The sequence below is a fragment of the Delphinapterus leucas genome, chromosome 10 (assembly GCF_059928025.1).
Source record: "Delphinapterus leucas isolate spDelLeu-1000000601 "Yukka" chromosome 10, BTC_Dleu_Yukka2, whole genome shotgun sequence".
Taxonomy (NCBI): domain Eukaryota; kingdom Metazoa; phylum Chordata; class Mammalia; order Artiodactyla; family Monodontidae; genus Delphinapterus; species Delphinapterus leucas.
Genome location: NC_143138.1, coordinates 49044328 through 49069124, shown reverse-complemented (window position 1 = coordinate 49069124; position 24797 = coordinate 49044328). Strand labels below are relative to the sequence as shown.

The 24797-nt window shown below is 37.7% G+C and overlaps 1 protein-coding gene across 17 annotated transcripts in view; it reads right to left on the bottom strand.

The window, feature by feature from the left end:
• CMC1 (C-X9-C motif containing 1) overlaps positions 1-24797 on the bottom strand; it is a 76234-nt gene that overhangs the window by 19370 nt on the left and 32067 nt on the right. The window contains exon 1 of one of the 17 annotated variants that reach the window (XM_089918968.1): positions 4590-4614. The exons of the other annotated variants lie outside the window; for them this stretch is intronic. Within the exon in view, the coding sequence (XP_089775094.1) occupies positions 4590-4599 (10 nt within the window). The 5' untranslated portion in view covers positions 4600-4614. Of the gene's footprint in view, positions 1-4589; positions 4615-24797 lie in introns of those variants that run through there. 17 annotated transcript variants of the gene reach the window in all.

The following is a 24797-nucleotide window of genomic DNA, read 5'->3' as shown; positions in this document are numbered from 1 at the left end:
GAGCAGGGTAAAAATGAGTGAATTCTAAAATGACAAAAGGCTGGCACATCTGTAACTTACACAACTAAATAGAACATGAGATAGATCCTCCTCCCCTTTCACTCTTGAACACTCTTCAAATCCAAGACAGGAGAAGAGGAAAGCCCATTTGTTGGGTTAACTGAACAGAAAGTATTGTTTTGTTTGTTAGCAAACTCAACAATTCAGATGAAAATGACAGAAAAATTGCAAATTTTAAACAATACATTTAACAAAGCAAAATCACAGCTAAATGTACTATTTATTAGAACTGAAAACAATATGATTTAGAGTACTTAAGGCATGTCAAACATTGCTCATTATACATATTATGTTATATATAATATGTAAAATATTAGAAAGATTTTATATAAAATATAAAGTATATATTTATTATCTATTATATTTAAACCTCACAAAGTAGGTTATTACTACGTACTAAATAATTCATAGGTATTACTTACCTTAGGTGTACCTTTTCTCGCGTCTTAGATACCGTGTCATAGGAAAGAATTTGAGGAACCAAAGAACTATGTAAATTAACCTGGAAATTTATATTTCCAAAACTCATATCCCATGAGAAACAGCCAAACAAGTTACTTATAGACCCTAACTAGGGGCATGAAAATTAAAATTTGTTAAGATATGACACTCTCTGAAGATTTGTAGAATTTGAGGCTGGGGCTGCCTGTGCAGCATGGAATGTGGACCATCTGCATGTCAGACACAAAAGAATATTCTTGACTTTCATGAAAGACTCTGTCCTATTTTTCTTGAACCACACAGACATGTCAGTTGGATTTTCTTACAAATGAAGCGTATTTTCAGAGAAATATTTTTCTAATATAAACATTATATACGTATAATGTATTATATATGTATAATATCAAACAGTATATTTATAATATAAAATATTTCATATGTATATAAAATCACAGTGCAAGCACAAAGACTACTAAACCAGTGTACATGCCCCATGTTTAAAGGGGCAGCTGTTGCTTTATTCCAGATACTGTCTGCCTTGCAGGAATGGCAACAGAATCCCAGATCTGAGGATTCATGTTTTTTGAAAGCTAGAATTTTTGTTTTATGTAAAATCTCACAATTTTAAGTAGCTCGGTTAACTTTGTTTTCTAAGACATCATGCACAGGAAACACAAAATACAAAACACGTATGTCTGCATAGTGGTTCCTGGTGAAGGCTGATGGTCTGTGTCACCAGCTTGAAAGACTCTCATGAACACTTCAACTCCAGAATAAATATGCACACGTGGTAATCCCCTCAAATCCTACCATCACTCATTCAACAACCACTAAAGCAGAAGTCTCCTAATAATGCTAAATAGCATCGCAGCCCTAGAAACAGAGGAATTAACTAACTCCCCCACCTCCTATTCTACAGACCTCAGCCTTTCTACGGTCCCGCAAGGCCATGATGGATGGAGAACATTCCTTTTGGGAACAAAAAAACAGGGCATTGAAATGGGCCCTTCACTGAAAGTCTACATTCCCTCCAAGCCTGGGCTGGAGGGATTCCGTGTGGGTTGCTGAACCTCTCTGACTGTGAGCTCCAAGAAGCACCTGAGCTAAGAAGGGTGCTTCAGTTGGATGGACACTACTTTATAAAATAAATATGGGGATTCTTTTTGTCCTCTATTATATTACCAGACATTTAGTAAGCTAACAAGTAGTTTGTTTGCTGTCCTCCAGAAGTTTCCAATGGAGCAGCAGAGCAATGACATGTAAAACTAAACAGCAATTATGGAAAAATACAACAAACATCACACGGCAGTGGTGACTGCCCAGGAGGGCAAGTGCACTGACTATAATAAGAGTCTGAAGGGCGGGGGGCAGGGGGAGCCCTCACTACGACTGCAGAGAGGAAGCAGGAAATTTAAAGGGCTGTCCCTATGTTTGCAAAGATGGATGGAAGAGTCCCAAGAAATGCAAAACTACAATCTTTACCTTTCTTCTCCTACTAAATCGTCTATTAAACAGTCTGTGAGTACAAATGATGAAATGAATAATTATTTTAAATATTTCTAATAATTTTACATTGTCAGAATCCAATATAATAGCTGTTCATTATATTCATGCATTATGGCGAAATCTAACAGGTCAAATACATGGGGCTTGGTCTTAAGAAGCTACTTTACATAAGATACTGCTAAATAAAACGTTTCCTTTTGGTCTATATCTTATTAGTAACTTTCATTAAAATAATAAACAGTAAAAATTAAATTAAAATATAAAATATTCAAAGTATAAAAATAAAGGATTTGGTAATTTTCTGTCATAAGAACAGAATAAAGTAGAGAAAGTGGCTGTCACAGAGTTTTATTCGTTAAATTCCACAAAGAATATTTTTAATTGTAAAATAGAATGTCAACAGGGTTGATTGAAATAAAGAGAAATAAATTAATGCTAAATAGTTACTAAGGAAGTTTTGTTTATGGAAATGAATAATTCAGTGTTTTGCAAAGTAAATTCAAACAGCAGCTGCTTTGCTGACATTAAGCTAAAAAGAGCTTTGGCAAAATGTACAAACTTTAAAACTAGAGAATCATCATATTTTTTAATGTCAAACAGAAAGAGTTATTTCCTGGGTCTTCTGGTTTTAGTGTAAAATATTACATGGTTACAATGGTAATCGACCAACCATTTAAGGAGTCTCCCCATTACATTTTTCATGGGGCATATCTGTCACATTCTAGTTAACTGAATATATGCATTATTCCTGGCCTGTTGAGTCTTGGGACAGCTGGGGGAGATAGGAATTTAGATTTCTAACAGTCTGCTCCTAACCCACTTGGTCCTGGATTCTATTCAGATCTCAAAATGAATCTATCGTTGCTTTTCACTCCACTGCAGTTTCATTTCTGTCTCTGAACTACTGGCTCCGTTTATGGGGAAGGAACTCTTCCTCCTTCAAAAAGAAATGAACCCAAACGTAAAAAAAAAACACACTTTAGAGGAACTGAATATATTACAAATTAAGTTCATTTTTACTAAATAATTTATCCATGGTTTTTTAAGAATCAGTTTCTCAAAACAGCAGTAATATAGAAACATGAAAAATACTCTTAAGGACCAATTTGAAATGAAAAAAAAACACTTCCAAACAGTCACGAAAGACAAAGGAAAACCAGGTTCTACTTACATGAAAATTTTTTAGGTTTATCTATTGCCTAACGCAAACTGAAGTCTGTACCCCTTTAGTGGATCATGAAAATTTAGCAGATTGCAAACAACATTTGTTTTTAAAAATGAAAGAGAAGAGGAAATAATGTACACCGTGCATTTCATCTATATAAACACATACATAAACACAAAAGTGCATATGTCTGTATACACTGGGTTGTACTTTAAAATGTATTTCTTACCATCAGCCGGGTGAAAAAATATTTTGAAAGCCACTGGCCTAGCCCACGCTAATTCTTATCTTCTACAACAGTAGAAAAAGAACTCAGACAACATATTCTGACTTCATTCTTTTGTTAAATATTTACCATTTCTATATGTACCTATTCTAGGTACTTGGAATAAATGAGTATAACAAACCAGACTCTCTGTCCTTGTGAAGCTTACTCAAAAGAACAAGACAGGCAAGAAATACAATATTGTACAGCAGGCTAGAATGTAGACAAAGTTATAGGAAGAAAAGGAGAGAGAGGATCCATTTTATGTAGGATCGTTGAAGTAGGACCCTCTGACAATTTCGGGGGGAAAACTTAAAGCGAGTAAAGGAATCAATAACATTTGTATACCCAATGATAGCATAATACAAATACTGTAGTTTCTAATTCCACACATGAGAGCTCAAAGAATATTTATAAGGAAAATGGACATGAGGAAAGAATAACTGTAGATAAGACTAAATTTCCAGAACTGGATTCCTAAACACAAGGCAGGTGCCCCCTCCACCAACCACCAAAGAGAAGGCATAGCTGCTAATGCCAACTACATGGCTCTTGTGGAAATCAGGCAGGGCTTAATTTTAAGATGCCACAAAAATGAAAGTAAAGACTCAAGACAAAAGAAATACATAAAAACTGATTTAAAATCTTAAAGCAAACTGAGCTCAGATTAAAACACATCTATTGAAGAAACATTCAGTAACAGTATTTCTAGGGCAGCAAAGTGTGAAAACGGCATTCTCTATGCCTTCCAGAGTTAGATTCTTTATCTTTGTTTTTCTAAAAAATCAGTAACATACAGTAAACATCTCTGCAACTTCTACCACGGTAACAAAACAACGAAGAAATAAGTTTGGCTAATTAACCCAAGCCTGACTTCTAATATAACTAGTGCCCTGAATAACACGGAATGTGAGTACTGGCTGATGTTTTGGAATGATAAATCTAGACGTTACCCTACTAGCATCCACTAAGAACTTAAGTCCTCTATTTTGTGTAAGTCAATGAACACAGACAGATTTCCTGAAGAGAAGATGGGAAAAATAAGATGAAAGGATGTCAGGTTAAAATGAGTTTTTAACTTGTAAATACAGAGTTTTCTTTCTTTTTATTTATGAAACACAAGCAGTTTAGTAGTTAACTTCTGCTATTCACTACTGTCCATGCAGCCATACAAGTTCTTTATCTTACTTACTCTGCAAAAGCCTGTGAAAAACTCTAAATCCATCTGACATCTGAAATGGTTAATAAAAGTTTGCTTGTCATATATTGTAGATGGAAGAAATTTATTTCATATAAGAAAAAGAAAATACTGGGACTTCCCTGGTGGTCCAGTGGCTAAGACTCTGCACTCCCAATGCAGGGGGCCTGGGCCTGATCCCTGGTCAGGGAACTAGATCCCACATGCCACACCTAAGAGTCTGCGTGCCACAACTAAAGATTCTGCATGCCACAACTAAAGATCCAGCATGCCGCAACTATAAGATCCCGCATGCCACAACTAAAACCCGGCACGGCCAAACAAACAAGCAAATATTTTTTTTAATGCTAAAAAAAAAAAAGAAAGAAAATACTTTCTCCCAATTTTGCTATATAACTCCATATGTGCAACACTAGAAAGCTGTTCAGTAAGAAAATAAAGCAATTACAGAAATTTTTGTATATCAGTGGGAAACAAGCATGTCTCTTTTTGCAATCATAACACTCGAGTAAGGCTCTCAAAACTGTAATGCTCGTTCTATCTATAATTTTTTTGATGGAATTCATTTACGTCATTGCCCCACAGCCGGCACTGGCAGAATCACTAATGGACATACATCGTGCTATGGTAAACAGAAGATCCTGGGGCAGCCCTTTCTACATAACTGGGCATTACTATTGTAAAGGCCTTTTTTTTTTTTTCCGGTATGTGGGCCTCTCACTGTTGTGGCCTCTCCCGTTGCGGAGCACAGGCTCCGGACGCGCAGGCTCAGCGGCCATGGCTCACGGGCCCAGCCGCTCCGCGGCATGTGGGATCTTCCCGGACCGGGGCATGAACCCGTGTCCCCTGCATCAGCAGGCGGACTCTCAACCACTGCGCCACCAGGGAAGCCCGTAAAGACTTTTTAAAAAAAAAAAATTACTAACTTTACATTTATTTTACCCAATTATTTTTTAAGATGTGGACAATATTTTATTTCAGCTTATAAATACGTAGAATTATTTTACCCAATCAAAATGAGTTCTTAAAAAAAATTCTCTTCCCTTAGTTGAAATCCACACAGTTCAATTTAATCATATGTACAAAATATAAAAGGTCTTAGGGAAAAAATGAACACAGATTTTGCAGGACTCAAAACAAGGTTTTGAGTTAAGAAAAAGAATACTTTGAAAAGGTGTATGTTTTGCTTTAAAACCTTACTGTAATGCCTTACATTAGAAACCTAAGACTAAAGCAAATTTCTGCTAAAAGCTGGGTATCTTGCTGGATATGTCACAACCATCTACCTCAGACCTAAGGCGTCCAAGTCCACTGCTTCTGGAGAATCATCTGAAACCAAACTTTTGTTAAGTGTCATCAGACCTCTCTTCAGGGGCCTCTTCAATCACCAGTTCCTGCTAATGTCTCCTCTGATTAAAGGTGAAATTTCTGGGCTTCCCTGGCGGCACAGTGGTTGAGAATCTGCCTGCCAATGCAGGGGACACGGGTTCGAGCCCTGGTCTGGGAAGATCCCACATGCCGCGGAGCAACTAGGCCCGTGAGCCACAACTACTGAGCCTGCGCATCTGGAGCCTGTGCTCTGCAACAAGAGAGGCTGCCATAGTGAGAGGCCCGCACACCGCGATGAAGAGTGGCCCCTACTTGCCGCAACTAGAGAAAGCCCTCGCACAGAAACGAAGACCCAACACAGCCATAAATAAATAATCAATCTACAGTTACAGAAATCTTGTAAAAAAAAAAGAAAAAGGTGACATTTCTCAGGAATAAATACAAATTCCTGCATTTACATTTTAAAACAACATTCAAATTTTAGAAGAGAATGACAGATAAAGTCAATGTGATCCCATGATATGAAAAACAACAGGACACCTGGACCACTCGTATTAAAATCAGTGTCACAATCGCAGTGGCAGCTCACAGCCTATCTGTGCTCTTCTCTGGGGACCACACATTGAGATGGATCTGGACAAATGAGCGTGTTCCTAGAGAAAGGGATCAGAAGACTGGGAGGTCTAAAAACCGCAGGGGTACACAGGCCATGTTATGGACTGGCCACGTCTTGGAAACCGACCCAGGGTATGTATGGGAAACTGGAAATACTTAAATTTAGCCAGAGCCGAAGCTCAAGAAAAAAAGCAAGACTGTGACTAGTAGAGCAGGCTTAAGTAACATCCTGGAAGACCTTAAATGTAAGAGTTTAGACTGGACCCTACAGGCAGTGGAGAATGACATGGACCAAACAGTACCCTTCAGCAAGCTCTACCCAGCAGCAATACTTAGTTAGGGTAAAGTTGGGGAAGGAAAGGAAATTTTCTAGATAGAGAAATCTAGTCTATACACTAAGAAAACAATTCAGGCAACAGATACTGGGGATAGTTCTGGCTACAAATTGCAGGATATTTCAAGCTCATAAACCCTTCCTCAAAAAAAGTAAACAAAAGTTGTTTTAAAAAAGGAAACATTGGCTAGCTTCCACAATAAAGTACAAAGGTATAGCTATGGTCTTATACCATAATTTAAAAAGGAACAGCTGAGAAAGAAAGAAAAGATTCTGGCAAGGCTCAGCCCAGCTTCCACCCCCACTTTACCCCCAGAACACACTGGGAAGAGAAAATGAACTAATAAAGTCCTGAGAATTCACACTACTAGCACCCCTCATCCTTGAGAGAAGCAGACTAAGGGCATAAACGGGAATCCTAGAGAAAAGGAAAAAAACAAAACAAAAATTCTAGAATAAAAGCCTTCAGCCCCTCAGAGGACCCAGCAGGGGAAGAAGAGCCCCCAGGGCTGCCATTCCCCAGGCTCCCCAGTTAACAGAGATGGGCACCCAGAGGCAACCCCATAGGAAAGAGGACACAGCCCCAAGGGCTATTTAACAGAAACACTGCACTGGCCTGCGAGCTCCTTCTCCCTTCCCTCCAGGCTCCCACTAGGGACGAGAAACATCAGAAAAAGGTGGCAGGAGTGTTAGAGAGAATTAGCCCACAACTTTTCAGAGAAACAGCAGGGCAACTCTGCAAACACACCCTAAGGAAAAGAAGATTCATCTCAGATGTCACACTACATAGGAACTTCATAAAACATAAATTCAAGAAAGCTAGACTTCAAGGAATGGCTGATAAAACAGAGTGAGATGAAAGAAGAGATAAAAATATAGACTGAAGACCAAAACAAACCCATAATAGTGGTAATAAATAATAGGGAATAGAGTAGACACAACTAAAATTCAAGTGAGAGATTTTACAAGAATGACTTAGGATAATCACCATAAATACAGAGGAAAATTTAAAAACGTCATGTAAAGGTAGAGAAAACCAAGGTGTGGTAGGCAATTACTGTAGGCAGCTTCTAAGGTGGCCTGGAAAGACCCCAGCCTCCTGGCACCCACGCCCTGTTTGAGTCCTGACCCACAGAAACTGAGAGATGACAAATGTGTGCTGTTTGAGGCCACTGAGTTTGGTGTAATTTGTGATGCAGCAAATAACATCAAGTGTTAATCCCATGTCAAAGTTCATGTCAAAGGATGACTGGCATCTTAGAGGCAGAGAATTCAAAAAAGGAAAAGAAAAAAAGATATTTTAAATGACAATTTAAGAAAAGTTCTGACATGAAGAATTGAATCTACAAAGCAGAAGGACACAGTATATTCCAGAAAGAACTGATACAGAGCAATAAACACCCGAGATGCCAAACTCAGGGGTAAAGAAAGAATTTTTCTACTATCCAAACACAAAAAGTCAAATCATCTATGGCAAGATGGCTGCAAGGTGGAGCGGGGACCAAAGTCAGGCTGGCCTCTGACTTCCCAGAGCAACATCCAATGTCATAAAACATGAATGCAACATGTGCAAAGTTCTGAGGGGAAAAACATGACCCGACAATTTTACACCCACCCTACATGTCACACACATATAAGGCAACAAGCAGTCATTTCCAAACATGATAGTAAGGATTCTAGACCCCAAAGATTCTTCTTAAATAAACTATGTGACAATGAAATCCAGCCCATCAAGCAATGGATCAAAACAAAGAAATACAACTAGGAGAAGATGTGGTGAGCAATGAATTCATAGTTATAGAAAAGAAGTATTATAAATTGAGACTATGTAAAAATACAACTTACAAAAACTGGGACCCTAAAAGTCAGGATGTGGAGGGAGTATAATAATATTTTCAATACTGTTCATAATTAGAATATGAAATTTAAAAAACACAATGACTCAAGTTTATGAATGGTTTTTATATAATCTTTTCTTAAGATCTGAGGCAAATTTGGAATACATTTTTTAATCCAGAAAATTTTACCTGAACTTCAGCAAATCTTTCAGTTTAGTTTTGCTAAATTCAACTTTTAAAAATCATGTATTTTATGTTTTCCCTTCCATATACGTTCACAGAGAGATACCTGTATTTGTGAATGTTGACATTTAGGGTAATTTTGTGGAGGGGGTTTCATACTTTCGATATTCCTTACATTACATAAATTGAGAATTTATAATTTTTATTAAAAGAATGATGTTTTCTAAAAAACTAACAATCAGATGCCAGGAGGAGGTAAATAATAAAAGTCTGAATTGGGGCAGAGCTATTGAAAACGGAAAGTCTCATATATTGTTGGAAAGATTCCTGAACTGGGACTAGTTAACCTCAAAAGCTCCATCTAATGCTAAGTTTCTAATATCGCAGAGTTTCCCTAAATAAAAAGCTTTGCTACATGGAAATCCCTGTTTTCTATTATATTAGGTCTAGACTTTTTTGCTAGGCTTTCAAGGAGCACCAAAACAGGGTCCTAAGCTAGTCTTATAATTAGGCTAATCTCTGGTCACTGTCCCAAAAAATGCTACATTGTATTCAGCTCTCATGTTTTAACTCCTATTCGGGACACCTTCTAAATAGGTTATTTAGATGTTACCCGTTTATAGGCTATTTCTTCCCTAATAGTTAATAAGATAAACAAACGGAGTTTAGAAAGAAAAAAAAAAAAGCTATCTAAATCTAACCTAGCTTCAAAGTCTATTTGTTGCATAAAATTCTTCCTAAATTCTTGGAATTTAACTAAAATTTTCTTTCAGAATTCCTAGAGCATTCATACTTTCCCATATAAAAACTTAACTCTAAATTAATGTTGCTTTGTAAATTATATTAGTTAACTAAAAAAAAAACACAAGCTAAAAGAATATAAAAATTAAGAATATTAGGTTAAATATAATCTGTTAAAAAATTGTTTTAGAAATATTTTTAATTATTTAATTTAAAATATTTTAAATAAATCTGATTCAAATAAATCTGATTTTAAAGTATGTTCTTAGGGCTTCCCTGGTGGCGCAGTGGTTGAGAGTCCGCCTGCCGATGCAGGGACACAGGTTCGTGCCCGGGTCCGGGAAGATTCCACATGCCGCGGAGCAGCTGGGCCCGTGAGCCATGGCCGCTGAGCCTGCGTGTCCGGAGCCTGTGCTCCGCAACGGGAGAGGCCACAACAGTGAGAGGCCCGCGTACCGCAAAAAAAAAAGTATGTTCTTAAACCTTTGGTATTTCATACTAGGATTTAAAAAGATAATTTTATGCATTTATATGGAATGCTATAGTTTACAAATTGTTTTAATGCTCATTTTAAAATTTACTTCCAAAAATAATTTTACAATGATAATTATCCACAAAACCGCTGAGTACATTCAAAAACTAGAAACTTTAAAAATCAAAAGTATTTTTTAAAAAACTATGTGGCAGTAAGAAACAATTCATGGAACTTCATAGATTTATCACAGAAACATATTTACCATAATCCTCTTTAACAACAAAAAAACTACATCTGCACATAAGCAGCTAAAGCTCTCGTATTTGTTTTTCTCTCAACCATGACTAAAATGTTTGTATTCTTTGTTTTAATATTCCAACATATTCGAATGGCAGCTGTAGTTCCGGATTTCCCCCTTAATAGTAATTATAAAATCTGAAATTATTTTTAACTGGCTCCTTGAATAAGACCTAAAACTTTGTTAATAAACACTTAATTCATTTACAGTAATGAGAAAGAGCAGGGTAAGTCAGTGTAAAGATGTATACAGTTTAACTATATTCTTAAGAACAGGATTTCCATATATTTCTACCACAAGATGGAGATAAAGTAGATATATTTACATATTTCAAAAATACATAATTTTTATTACAGCATTTGATATCACTTAGCTTGTAATAAAGGCTGATCTTTAAGATAAATAGAAAGGTAAAAGTATTTCATGTGTGATCCGTTTCAATTAGTTATTTCCAAAATATTCTTTTGATTAAAGAGAAGAAAATATAAAGGCATATAATGTTTATACGTTTCAGTTCATTTTACACAGGGAACTACCAATATTAAGATGTTTTAAAAAATACACTGAAGAAGATGATTCATATATCTATACCGCTGTTGTCCCATAAAACTTTCTGCAGTGGTGGTGATGATTAGCGTCTGGATTATACAGTATGGCAGCCACAGTCCACACGTGGCTAGTGAGCATGTGAAGTGTGGGTAGTGTCACTAAGAAAAATGAAGTAGCTCCTGTGACTAGTGACTACTAAACTGGACAGCACAAATCTACACCACAGCCAATTTAATATTTTAATATATATCAAAATCCAATGAGTTTTCAGGTATTAAAATAATTAACAGATAAAACCCAAACTTTAAAAATAATTACAAATTAATAAAATATAGGTTCTGACAGTTAGTAATCAAGGTTTTTCCATAACCATGAGAAAAAGAATGGAAAATCTCAATATAACTACAGAGGTGAAAAATATATATTTAAAGAAGTAAAGTTTTATAGCACCCTTCCCAAAGGGAATCAAAGAGCATTATTAAAACATACATGTGCACACACACACACACACACACAAATACACACTAACAATTTAAAAATATATCAATAACCATGTGAATTTTTATATTTGATATACAAATGTGCTGAAATATACAGAACATTTAAATATCTACACACAAAATAAACTCCATATTTACCATTTACTCAAGTCCAAGTTCAGTTAACACTTTCAATAACGGGAAAAAAAATTGCTCCCTCTTTCTAAACAGTAAAGAGCCTAACTCTACAATTACACAGTAGAGCACTTTGTGCCAGAGACAGTCCAAAGAGAACTGGACCTCAAGCAATATAAAGCTGGGCACCATTTAGGCTGGAGACCCAGTCCACAAAGATGCCACTCAAATCTCATTATCACATCCTGAGAGAATTAAGATTCACAATTAAACCACTTCACTAGGGTCTGCACTGGGTCTGGGCAGAAGAGGGAAGGCAGCTGACCTAAAAGTGCTTAAGAGGTGACACTGAGGAGGCAAAGGAGTATCAGAAAAGAATTCGTGGATCAATCACCAAATAATTCTTGAAAGTACGTTGATGGCTGGATTAGTCTGGCACACATGCTCTGACTTTAAAAGCAAACCAAAAAATCCCAAAAAGGATGTTTGATTAAACTGCCTCTAGGTTACAAAACGGGAACATTCTCATTTTAACTAGCGAAGTCAGCTTACTCTGACTAGTCACAGGACACAGAAAATGAACAGACTCCCCATTCAGCAAACGGACCCCTCCCCCAAAGATCTCATTACTTATTTCAAAATGTGTTGTGTTAAAACTGAACCCCTAGAGGGCAACTCAGCTTCAATTTTTACTCCATAGTATACGTCAGTTCCTAACCAGTTTATAGATGCCATGACCTTGGAACTTTTCCTTTAAAACGAAAGGGAAATAGAAGAAAACTGAGATATTCCATCTACTACTGAAAAATATCATTACGGAACGTAGTCTTTAACAGTGATAATTTGAAGGTGAAGAATATGGTATATTTTTATTAGGCATATTCCCGAATAACCCCCATCATAAATGAATATTTGAATATTAACACTCTCAGTAGGAACCATGTAGCAGATAGGAAAGACATACTTAACAAGTCTATTTAATATGAATGCTTTGCATAACTTTACATTCATTAAATTGCACGTTAAAATGTGTAGGGAAAAAGGTGAAGAATCCAATCTCAGTAACAATTAACCCTATAAATTACCCAGTATAAACCACTATGTATAGGAAAACCAACGTTCCTTCAAGGTCAAAAACATGAAGAGGTTTGCTGGCTGCCCATCTAAACTGACTCTGCATTGTGAGGCAGAAGTGTTTATATTCAAATAGGCCCACTCAAAATACTGACATAGCAAAAGAAAGAGTCATTGTATCAATGTGAAAAGAATATTACCCACCAAGGACACTAACTAACCTATAAAACTCAACAATGGTATATTGGACTCAGCCTCTTTTTAGTGAAACTCAGAAACTGGGCATATACAAGTCTAATATACATATATGACCAGAGTTAACAGAATGAGCTGAGAATTTCCCTGGACGATATACAGGATTACAATAATAATGTAATAACTTGATAAGTCATATATGTGTGTTTTTTAATACAAATAAGATTTTTAGAGGACCAACTCTCATGCTTGTATATATACTCTATAATACATACTCACTAACTAGAACAAAATTTTAACTCAATTTGTAGACAGTTTTTTTTTTAACATTTTTATTGGAGTATAATTGCTTCACAATGGTGTGTTAGTTTCTGTTTTATAACAAAGTGAATCAGTTATACATATACATATATCCCCATATCTCCTCTCCCTCTTGCGTCTCCCTCCCACCCTCCCTATCCCACCTTTCTACCTGGTCACAAAGCACCAAGCTGATCTCCCTGTGCTATGTGACTGCTACCCACTAGCTATCTATTTTACATTTGGTAGTGTATATATGTCCATATATACACTCCCACTCTCTTTGTCCCAGCTTACCCTTCTCCCTCCCCATGACCTCAAGTCCATTCTCTAGTAGGTCTGCATCTTTTATTCCCGCCTTGCCCGTGGGTTCTTCATGACCTTTTTTTTTTAGATTCCATATATATGTGTTTAGCACATGGTATGTGTTTTTCTCTTTCTGACTTACTTCACTCTGTATGACAGACTCTAGGTCCATCCACCTCACTACAAATAACTCAGTTTCATTTCTTTTTATGGCTAAGTAATATTCCATTGTATATATGTGCCACATCTTCTGTATCCATTCATCTGTCACCAGGACACTTAGGTTGCTTCCATGTCCTGACTATTGTAAATAGAGCTGCAATGAACACTGTGGTACATGACTCTTTTTGAATTATGGTTTGCTCAGGGTATATGCCCAGTAGTGGGATTCCTGGGTCATATGGTAGTTCTACTTTTAGTTTTTTAAGGAACCTCCATAATGTTCTCCATAGTGGCTCTATCACTTTACATTCCCACCAACAGTGCAAAAGGGTTCCCTTATTTCCACACCCTCTCCAGCATTTATTGTTTCTAGGTTTTTTGATGATGCCCATACTAACAGATGTGAGGTGATATTGCATTGTAGTTTTGATTTGCATTTCTCTAGTGATTAATGACGTTCAGCATTGTTTCATGTGTTTGTTGGTAATCTATATATTCTTTGGAGAACTATCTATTTAAATCTTCTACCCATTTTTGTATTGCATTGTTTGTTTTTTTGCTATTGAGCTGCATGAGCTGCTTGTAAATTTTGGAGATTAATCCTCTGTCACTTGCTTCATTTGCAAATATTTTCTCCCATTCTGAGGGTTGTCTTTTCGTCTTGTTTATGGTTGCCTTTGCTGTGCAAAAGCTTTGAAGTTTCATTAGGTTCCACTTGTTTATGTCTGTTTTTATTTCCATTTCTCTAGGAGCTGGGTCAAAAATAGTGTTCTGCCTATGTCTTCCTCTAAGAGTTTGATAGTGTCTGGCCTCACATTTAGGTCTTTAATCCATTTTGAGTTTATTTTTGTATATGGTGTTAGGGACTGTTCTATTTTCATTCTTTTACATGTAGCTGTCCAGTTTTCCCAGCACCACTTATTGAAGAGGCTGTCTTTTCTCCACTGTATATTCTTGCCTCCTTTATCAAAGATAAGGTGACCATATGTGCGTGGGTTTATCTCTGAGCTTTCTATCCTGTTCTATTTATGTATATTTCTGTTTTTGTGCCGGTACCATACAGTCTTGATTACTGTAGCTTTGTAGTATAGTCTGAAGGCAGGGAGCCTGATTCCTCCAGCTCCACTTTTCTTTCGCAAGATGGCTTGGGCTATTCAGGGTCTTTTGTGTTTCCATACAAATTGTGAAATATTTTGTTCTAGTTCTGTGAAAAATGCCAGTGGTAGTTTGACAGGGATTGTATTGAATCTGTAGATTGCTTTGGGTAGTATAGTCATTTTCACAATGTTGATTCTTCCAATCCAAGAACATGGTATATCTCTCCATCTATTTGTATCATCTTTAATTTCTTTCATCAGTGTCTTATAATTTTCTGCATACAGGTCTTTTGTCTCCTTAGGTAGGTTTATTCCTAGGTATTTTATTATTTTTGTTGCAATGGTAAATGGGAGTGTTTTCTTAATTTCACTTTCAGACTTTTCATCATTAGCGTATAGGAACGCCAGAGATTTCTCTGCGTTAATTTTGTATCCTGCTACTTTATCAAATTCACTGATTAGCTCTAGTAGTTTTCTGGTAGCATCTTTAGGATTCTCTATGTATACTATCATATCATCTGCAAACACTGACAGCTTTACTTCTTTTCTGATTTGGATTCCTTTTATTTCTTTTTCATCTCTGATTGCTGCGGCTAAAACTTCCAAAACTGTGTTGAATAATAGTGGTGAAAGTGAGCAACCTTGTCTTGTTCCTGATCTTAGTGGAAATGGTTTCAGTTTTTCACCACTGAGGATGATGTTGGCTGTGGGTTTGTCATATATGGCCTTTATTAGGTTGAGGTAAGTCCCCTTTATGCCTACTTTCTGGAGAGCTTTTATCATAAATGGGTGCTGAATTTTTTCGAAAGCTTTCTCTGCATCTATTGAGATGATCATATGGTTTTTCTCCTTCAATTTGTTAGTATGGTGTATCACATAGATTGATTTGTGTATGTTGAAGAATCCTTGCATTCCTGGGATAAACCCCACCTGATCATATTGTATGATCCTTTTAATGTGCTGCTGGATTCTGTTTGCTAGTATTTTGTTGAGGATTTTTGCATCTATGTTCATCAGTGATATTGGCATGTAGTTTTCTTTTTTTGTGACATCTTTGTCTGGTTTTGGTATCAGGGTGATGGTGGCCTCGAAGAATGAGTTTGGGAGTGCTCCTCCATCTGCTATATTTTGGAAGAGTTTGAGAAGGATAGGTGTTAGCTCTTCTCTAAGTGTTTGATAGAATTCACCTGTGAAGCCATCTGGTCCTGGGCTTTTGTTTGTTGGAGGATTTTTAATCACAGTTTCAAATTTCAGTGCTTGTGATTGGTCTGTTCATATTTTCTATTTCTTCCTGGTTCAGTCTTGGAAGGTTGTTCTTTTCTAAGAATTTGCCCATTTCGTCCAGGTTCTCCATTTTATTGGCACTGAGTTGCTTGTAGTAATCTGTCATGATTGGTCTGTTCATATTTTCTATTTCTTCCTGGTTCAGTCTTGGAAGGTTGTGCTTTTCTAAAAATTTGTCCATTTCTTCCAGGTTGTCCATTTTATTGGCACAGAGTTGCTTGTAGTAATCTCTCATGATCCTTTGTATTTCTGCAGTGTCAGTTGTTACTTCTCATTTTTCATTTCTAATTCTATTGGTTTGAGTCTTCTCCCTTTTTTCTTGATGAGTCTGGCTAATGGTTTATCAATTTTGTTTATCTTCTCAAACAACCAGTTTTTAGTTTTACTGATCCTTGCTGTCATTTCCTTCATTTCTTTTTCATTTATTTCTGATCTGATCTTTATGATTTCTTTCCTTCTGCTAACTTTGGGGTTTTTTTCTTCTTATTTCTCTAATTGCTTTAGGTGTAAGGTTAGGTTGTTTATTTGAGATATTTCTTGTTTCTTAAGGTAGGATTGTATTGCTATAAACTTCCCTCTTAGAACTGCTTTTGTTGCATCCCATAGGTTTTGGGTCATTGTGTATTCATTGTCATTTGTTTTTAGGTATTTTTTGATTTCCTCTTTGATTTTTTTCAGTGATCTCTTGGTTATTAAGTAGTGTACTGTTTAGCATCCATGTGTTTGTATTTTTTACAGATTTTTTCCTGTAATTGTTATCTAGTCTCATAGCATTGTGGTCAGAAAAGATCCTTGATATGATTTCAATCTTCTTAAATTTACCAAGGCTTAATCTGTGACCCAATATATGATCTACCCTGGAGAATGTTCCATGAGCACTTGAGAATAAAGTGTATTCTGTTGTTTTTGGATGGTGTGTCCTATAAATATCAATTAAGTCCATCTTGTTTAATGTATCATGAAAAGCTTGTGTTTCCTTATTTATCTTCATTTTGGATGATCTGTCCATTGGTGAAAGTGGGGTGTTAAAGTCCCCTACTATTATTGTGTTACTGTCGATTTCGCTTTTATTGCTATTAGAATCTGCCTTATGTACTGAGGTGCTCCTATGCTGGGTGCATAAATATTTACAACTGTTATATCTTTTTCTTGGATTGATCCCTAGATCATTATGTAGTGTCCTTCTTTGTCTCTTGTAATAGTCTCTGTTTTAAAGTATATTTTGTCTGAAATGAGAATTGCTACTCCAGCTTTCTTTTGATTTCATTTGCACGGAATATCTTTTTCCATCCCCTCACTTTCAGTCTGTACATGTTCCTGGGTCTGAAATTGGTCTCTTGAAGACACCATACACATGGGTCTTGTCTTTCTATCCGTTCAGCCAGTCTATGTCTTTTGGTTGGAGCATGTAATCCATTTACATTTAAGCTAATTATTGATATGTATGTTCCTATTATCATTTTCTTAATTGTTTTGGGTTTGTTACGTTAGGTCTTTACCTTCTCTTTTGTTTCCTGCCTAGAGAAGCTCCTTTAGCATTTGTTGTAATACAAGCTGGTTTGGTTGTGCTGAATTTTCTCAGCTTTTGCTTGTCTGTAAAGGTTTTAATTTCTCCATCAAATCTGAATGAGATCCTTGCTTGGTAGAGTTATCTTGGTTGTAGGTTTTTCTACTTTATCACTTTAAACATGTCCTGCCCGTCCCTCCTGGCTTGCAGAGTTTCTGCTGAAAGATCAGCTGTTAACTTTATGGGGATTCCCTTGCATGTTATTTGTTGTTTTTCCCTTGCTGCTTTTAATATTTTTTCATTGTATTTAATTTTTGGTAGTTTGATTAATATGTGTCTTGGCGTGTTTCTCCTTGGATTTATCCTATATGGGACTCTCTGCACTTCCTGGACTTGACTATTTCCCTTCCCATATTAGGGAAGTTTTCAACTATAATCTCTTCAAATATTTTCTCAGTCCCTTTCTGTTTCTCTTCTTCTTCTGGGACCCCTATAACTCGAATGTTCGTGCGTTGAATATTGTCCCAGAGGTCTCTGAGACTGTCCTCAATTCTTTTCATTCTTTTTTCTTTATTCTGCTCTGCAGCAGTTATTTCCACTATTTTATCTTCCAGGTCACTTATCCGTTCTTCTGCCTCAGCTATTCTGCTATGCATTCCTTCTAGAGAATTTTTGATTTCATTTATTGTGTTGTTCATGAATGTTTGTTTTCTCTTTAGTTCTTCTAGGCCCTTATTAAAACGTTTCTTGTATTTTTTCCATTCTATTTCCAAGATATTGGATCATCTTTACTATCATTATTCTGAATTCTTTTTCAGGTAGACTGCCTATTTCCTCTTCATTTGTTAGGTCTGGTGGGTTTTTTCCTTGCTCCTTCCTCTGCTGTGTGTTTCTCTGTCTTCTCATTTTGCTTAACTTACTGTGTTTGGGGTCTCGTTTTCGCAGGCTGCAGGTTCGTAGTTCTCGTTGTTTTTTGTGTCTGCCCCCAGTGGGTAAAGTTGGTTCAGTGGGTTGTGTAGGCTTCCTGGTGTAGGGGACTAGTGTCTGTGTTCTGGTGGATGAGGCTGGATCTTGTCTTTCTGGTGGGCAGGTCCACATCTGGTGGTGATTTTTGGGGTGTCTGTGACCTTATTATGATTTTAGGCCGACTCTCTGCTAATGGGTGGGGTTATGTTCCTGTCTTGCTAGTTGTTTGGCATACGGTGTCCAGCAGTAGAGCTTGCTGGTCGTTGAGTGGAGCTGAGTTCTGGCGTTGGGATGGAGATCTCTGGGAGATTTTCGCCACTTGATATTACGTGGAGCTGGTAGGTCTCTGGGGAACCAATGTTCTGAACTTGGCTCTCCCACCTCAGAGGCACAGCCCTGGCGCCTGGCTGGAGCACCAAGAGCCTTTCATCCACACGGCAAAGGAGAGAAAGGAAGGAAGGGAGGGAGGGAGGAAGGAAAAGAAACAAACAAACAAAACAAACAAACAAAGGAGGGAGAGAGAAAGAAAGGAAGGAAGGAAGAACGGAAGGAAGAAATGAACAAAGAAACAAAGAAAGAAAGAAAAAGAGAGAGAGAAAGAAAGGAAGGAAGGAAGAAATGAAGAAAGAAAAGAAAGGAAGGAAAGAAGAAAGAAAGGAAGGAAGGAAGGAAGAAAGGAAGAGAGGAAGAAAGAAACGAAGAAAGAAAGAAAGAAAAGAAAGGAAGGAAAGAAAGAGAAAGAAAAAGAAACAAAGAAAGGAAGAAAGAAAAGAAAGAAAGAAAAGAAAGGTAAAATAAAATAAGTTATTAAAATACAACACAAAATAATTATTTAAAAAATTTTTTTAAGTAATTAATAAAAAAGAAAGTAAGAAAGAACAAACAAACTAAAAAACAAATCCACCAATGGTAACAAGTGCTGAAAAGTATACTGAAGAAAAAAAAATGGACAGACAGAACCCTAGAACAAATGGTAAAAGCAAAGTTATACAGACAAAATCATACGTAGAAGCATATGCATACGCATTCACAAAAGCAGTAAAAGGGGGAAAAAATATATATATATACACATATATCATTGCTCCCAAAGTCCACCTCCTCAATTTGGGATGATTCGTTGTCTATTCAGGTATTCCACAGATGCTGGGTACATCAAGTTGACTGTGGAGATTTAAGCCGCTGCTCCTGAGGCTGCTGGGAGAAATTTCCCTTCCTCTTCTTTGTTCGCACAGCTCCTGGGATTCAGCTTTGGATTTGGCCCTGCCTCTGCATTTAGGTCGCCTGAGGGCGTCTGTTCTTCGCTCACAGGACGGGGTGAAAGGGGCAGCTGCTTCGGGGGCTCTGGCTCACTCAGGCTGTGGGGAGGGAGGGTACAGAGTGCGGGGCGAGCCTGCGGCGGCAGAGGTCAGCATGACATTGCACCAGCCTGAGGCGTGCTGTGTGTTCTCCCAGGGAAGTTGTCCCTGGATCACAGGACCCTGGCTGTGGCGAGCTGCACAGGCTTCCGGGAGGGGAGGTGTGGATAGTGACCTGTGCTCGCACACAGGCTTCTTGGTGGCTGCAGCAGCAGCCTTAGCATCTCATGCCCGTCTCTGGGGTCCGCGCTGATAGCCGCGGCTCACGCCAGTGTCTGGAGCTCCTTTAAGCAGTGCTCTTAATCTCCTCTCCTCGCGCACCAGGAAACAAAGAGGCAAGAAGAAGTCTCTCGCCTCTTTGGCAGTCCCAGACCTTTTCCCAGACTCCCTTCCGGCTACCTGTGGCACACTAGCCCCCTCCAGGCTGTGTTCACACAGCCAACCCCAGTCCTCTCCCTGGGATCTGACCGAAGCCAGAGCCTCAGCTCCCAGCCCCCACCCGTCCCAGCGGGTGAACAGACAAGCCTCTCGGGCTGGTGAGTGCTGGTCGGCACTGATCCTCTGTGCAGGAATCTCTCCGCTTTGCCCTCTGCCCCCCTGTTGCTGAGCTCTCCTCCATGGCTCCCAAGTTTCCCCGCCCCCACCATCACCCCGTCTCCACCAGTGAAGGGGCTTCGTAGTGTGCAGAAACTTTCCTCCTTCACAGCTCCCTCCCACTGGTGCAGGTCCCGTCCCTATTCTTTTGTCTGTTTTTTCTTTTGCCCTACCCAGGTACGTGGGGAGTTTCTTGCCTTTTGGGAGGTCTGAGGTCTTCTGCTAGCGTTCAGCAGGTGTTCTGTAGGAGGTGTTCCACGTGTAGATGTATTTCTGATGTAACTGTGGGGAGGGAGGTGATCTCCGCGTCTTACTCTTCCGCCATCTTGAAGCTCCTCCTGTAGACAGCTTTTGAGTGTAAATGTGTCATCACACAAGGCCTGCCTTCCAGCAGGGCATCACTGGGGGCTCCTCACCTGCTGTGCTCAGGGCCAGGACCACCACAGTGGGGAGGGCAGAGGACAGGCACAGGTTGGTTAAGGACCACATCTCCAAGTCACAATAAGTGTCTTAACTGAAGTTGTAAACTAATTACTCACATGATATCCTATGAATTCAGGGATCTGAAACAACCACAAATCAAATCTCTGCTCACGTAGATTAGAATCTAGATTTGCAATTTGACAAACCAAAGACTGTGCTGATGAAACACAGAGAAGGGACCATTACGTAGGGTGAAGTTTGTGGGTTAGCGACTTTCTTAACAGGAAAGAGGAAAAGGGGGTAGCCATGTAATTTACAGGATAAAAGGGGTTAGGGTTGAAGACTGCAAAAGTATACTTGGGTTTATCACTTCCTAAGATGAGTTTGCTAAGAATCTTTGGCGCTCTGGAAAAGAATTTGAACGCTGACCTACATAATTTGGGGCTTGACCTCCATGATGGAAGCAAGGGAAATAAAGATTCAGGAAATAGAAAACATACACACAAAAACTAAGAATAGCTACAACAACAGAACAACCAAAACATATATAGTTAATACAAAAAAGAGTACCCCAGGCAGTGAAGTAGGTAATTTTAGTATATTCAAAATGACCTGAGAACGGAGTAAAACCCATATGGCTAATTACTATATGCTGCTTTAAGGGACAAGTCTGTGCCTTTGGCTAATCCCTGTTTCTCAACCTTGGCTGCACAGTGAAATCACCTTGGGAGCTTAAAAAAAAAAATACTAACACCTTTCTTTGAAGAGAGAAACCTGTGCATTGGTATTTTAAAAAAGATTCCCAGATAATTCTGATGTACAGCAGGGGTTGAGGACCACTGATCTGGCCTATGTGACAGATGACGATCAAATGCACTTCAATCAGCAGGGCAGAGCAGAGGTTCCACTGTAAGAATGTGATGAGTTGAATTTCATCATCTAAGTAGATCTGACCAGGGAAGATATGGAAGGAAAAGATAACACAGAAGAACTCGCATGAAGCCTTTATCACTGAGGCACTGGACAAATAGGCCCACTCTGAAAATCACAGGGTACTAACAGAGAGTTCCTTAATACATTCAACAATATGGTATGTTGAGGCCAAAATAAGAGAAAAACAAACAGTTCAGATTTTTCACAGTAGTATATCCAAAGGTATGGATATTTGTTACATTTGATATTTTAAATCACCAATATACCCAACACTCAGAAACAACTTCTGTTAACATTTCTTCATAGCTCTCTCTCCATACTATTAGTCATAATTTTGGTTTAAACATTTATTTCGTAACTATCCCCCTACCATACTTAAACTCCATGAGGATGCAGGCTGACTTGGTTTCAGTCATGCTTATGTACACAGAACAGTGCTAGGTACACAGTAAGTGCCCATAAGAATTTATGGAATTAGTTAATTTTGGTAAGCTCTTCTGTATTTTTTAAAAACTTAATTTAATTAAACTAGGGATCAGGAAATTTCTTCAGTAAAGAGGTATATGGTGAATATTTTAGGCTTTGTGAGCTATGTTGTCTCTGCTGCAACTACTCACATCCACTATAGCAGCATGAGAGCAGCCACAGGCAACACCTAGGTAAATGGCCATGGCTGTGCTCCAACAGAAGAGAGACAAGCAGCGGGAAGGATTTGACCACTGTAGACCAACAACCCTGGGTGAAAATGATACATTATGCTAGTCTCTCATATCAGTAATGCATCATTATTATCACAAGTTTGTGTATATCATCATTTCTAGTACCATAATTTTTAAAACCAGACTCTGTTGACATCTAAGTTTTTGACAATATTTTATATTATATACAATGCTATGTCACATCTCTGATAATTTCCTTACGACACATTCCTACCAATAGAGTTGCTAGGTGAAGCAGTAGCCACATTTATGAATTTTTGTTAATTATTTAAAATACTCATAAACCCCTTTCCTGACATCATGCTCATCTATATTCCAAGCCAGCAGTGTAAACACCTGCTTCTCCAAAGCCTCATCAACGTTATACATCATATATGTTTTCTTACCCACAAATACTTTATTATGCACATGATTAGAGTTCTATATTTACTTTTTCTTATTAGATGACATTTATATACAGTGAAATAAACAAATCTTAAATAAGCACTCAACAACAGTATACACCTGTGCAACACAAATCAAAATACAGAACATTAAAATCATTCCAGAAAGTTCCTTTAAAGTCCCTTTCCAATCACTACCTGTCCCACTAGCACCCCAACAGTGCCACCATCGTTTGGATTAGTGCAGCCTATACTAGAGCACCATGTAAATGTTGCCTGTTCGAAAATATTTTTTAAAAGTATGTACTCTATTTCTTTCATATTTACATTCCACCCAGAGAGACAGTTTTGAGATTCATCTCTGCTATTAACACTATAACACTAGTTTATTCCATTTTACTGCTGACTAGTATCCACAGCATGAGTATACCACAGTCTACCCCTTCTCCTTTGGAAAGATACCTAGGTTATTTTTAATTTTTGGCTATTTGAATAAGCTACTATAAGTATTAATTGTACAGAAATGAAACATCAGTTTCATTTCTTCTGGGTAGAGTTGCCAGGTCAGCAGGCAAGTGTATGTTTAGTGAATGCTATCAGTGTTTTCATAGTAGCCATTCTGGTAGGTATGCAATTCCAATTACGTAAAGGTTACTATCTTCATGATATCTTCCTACAGGTCCCTGCAATTCTGTTCATTTTCAATCTTTTTTTCTCTGTTCTTTAGATTGACTAATTCTATTGATCTATCTCTAGATTCATGACTCCTTCTGCCATTTTTATTCTAAAGTTTTTACACCAGATATTGTATATTTTCAGTCCTAGAAGTTTGATTTGGGTCTTTTTTATTGTTTCAGATTCTCTTAAGATTTCTTGTCTTTGTATTCATTGCAATCATATTTTCCTTTACATTCTTAAACAATTACAATGTCTGAGATAAAATCCTTGCCTGCTAATTCCAACATCTTAGTAATCTTGAAGTTAGCCTCTGATGATTTTAAGAATGGGTCATATTTTCCTGTTTCTGTGTACACTGAATAACTTGGCATTGATCATGAATATTGTGAATGATATCATGTAAAAAGTCTGAATTCTGTTGTTTCTCAAGAATTTTTTTTCCTTTTTCCCTTAAGCAGTCAATTTTCTTTGCTGAACTCAAATGCAGAAGCCTGTCTCCCTGGCAATGTATAGTGGGTAGCAGCTCAAATTTTGGTTCAGTTCTTTTAGCCTTAACTAAGCTACCTGTCATGTGCCACATACATGGACTGAGCCAGGGTTTATGCACAGAATTTGATGCTCCTCTTCTCTGGCTTGATCCTTGTTGGGATTTATGCTCTTCCCCTTCCCTCTATGTATAAATACAAACTTGCCAGGGCCTGCAGTTACACCAAACCCTGTGCTTGGTTCTTCAAACCATCAAGACCAACATGTTTTTGTTTTTGTTTTGGTCAGAGTCTCAGCCACCCTACAGGGCAGAGAGTCACCCAGTCCTACTCCCTTCCTTCAATGTTTGACTCTCCTCTGATTTCCATCTGCTTTTGCTTACCCTCCAATGCCTTCAGGTAGTTGTCTTTAATATATTTTTTTCTACAGAAGGATGTGTGTGATAAGAGCTAGTAGGCCAGGTCAGAAGCAGAAAGTCTCCATTATGAATTTTTAAATCATATCAAGTTTACAGGTTACATATAGTAATATGTATAATATACTGTATATGGGTGTATACTATATGTATAATATAGTAATATGGGTGTGGTTTGCAATTAACGCGCTGAAAGTGAGAGCATGTTTAATAATATGTAATTTATCAGGAAGAAACTTTGTGTCCTTTGCTCATTTTTTAAACTGGATATTCACTGATTCCTTACAGATAGTAAATATTTATATACTA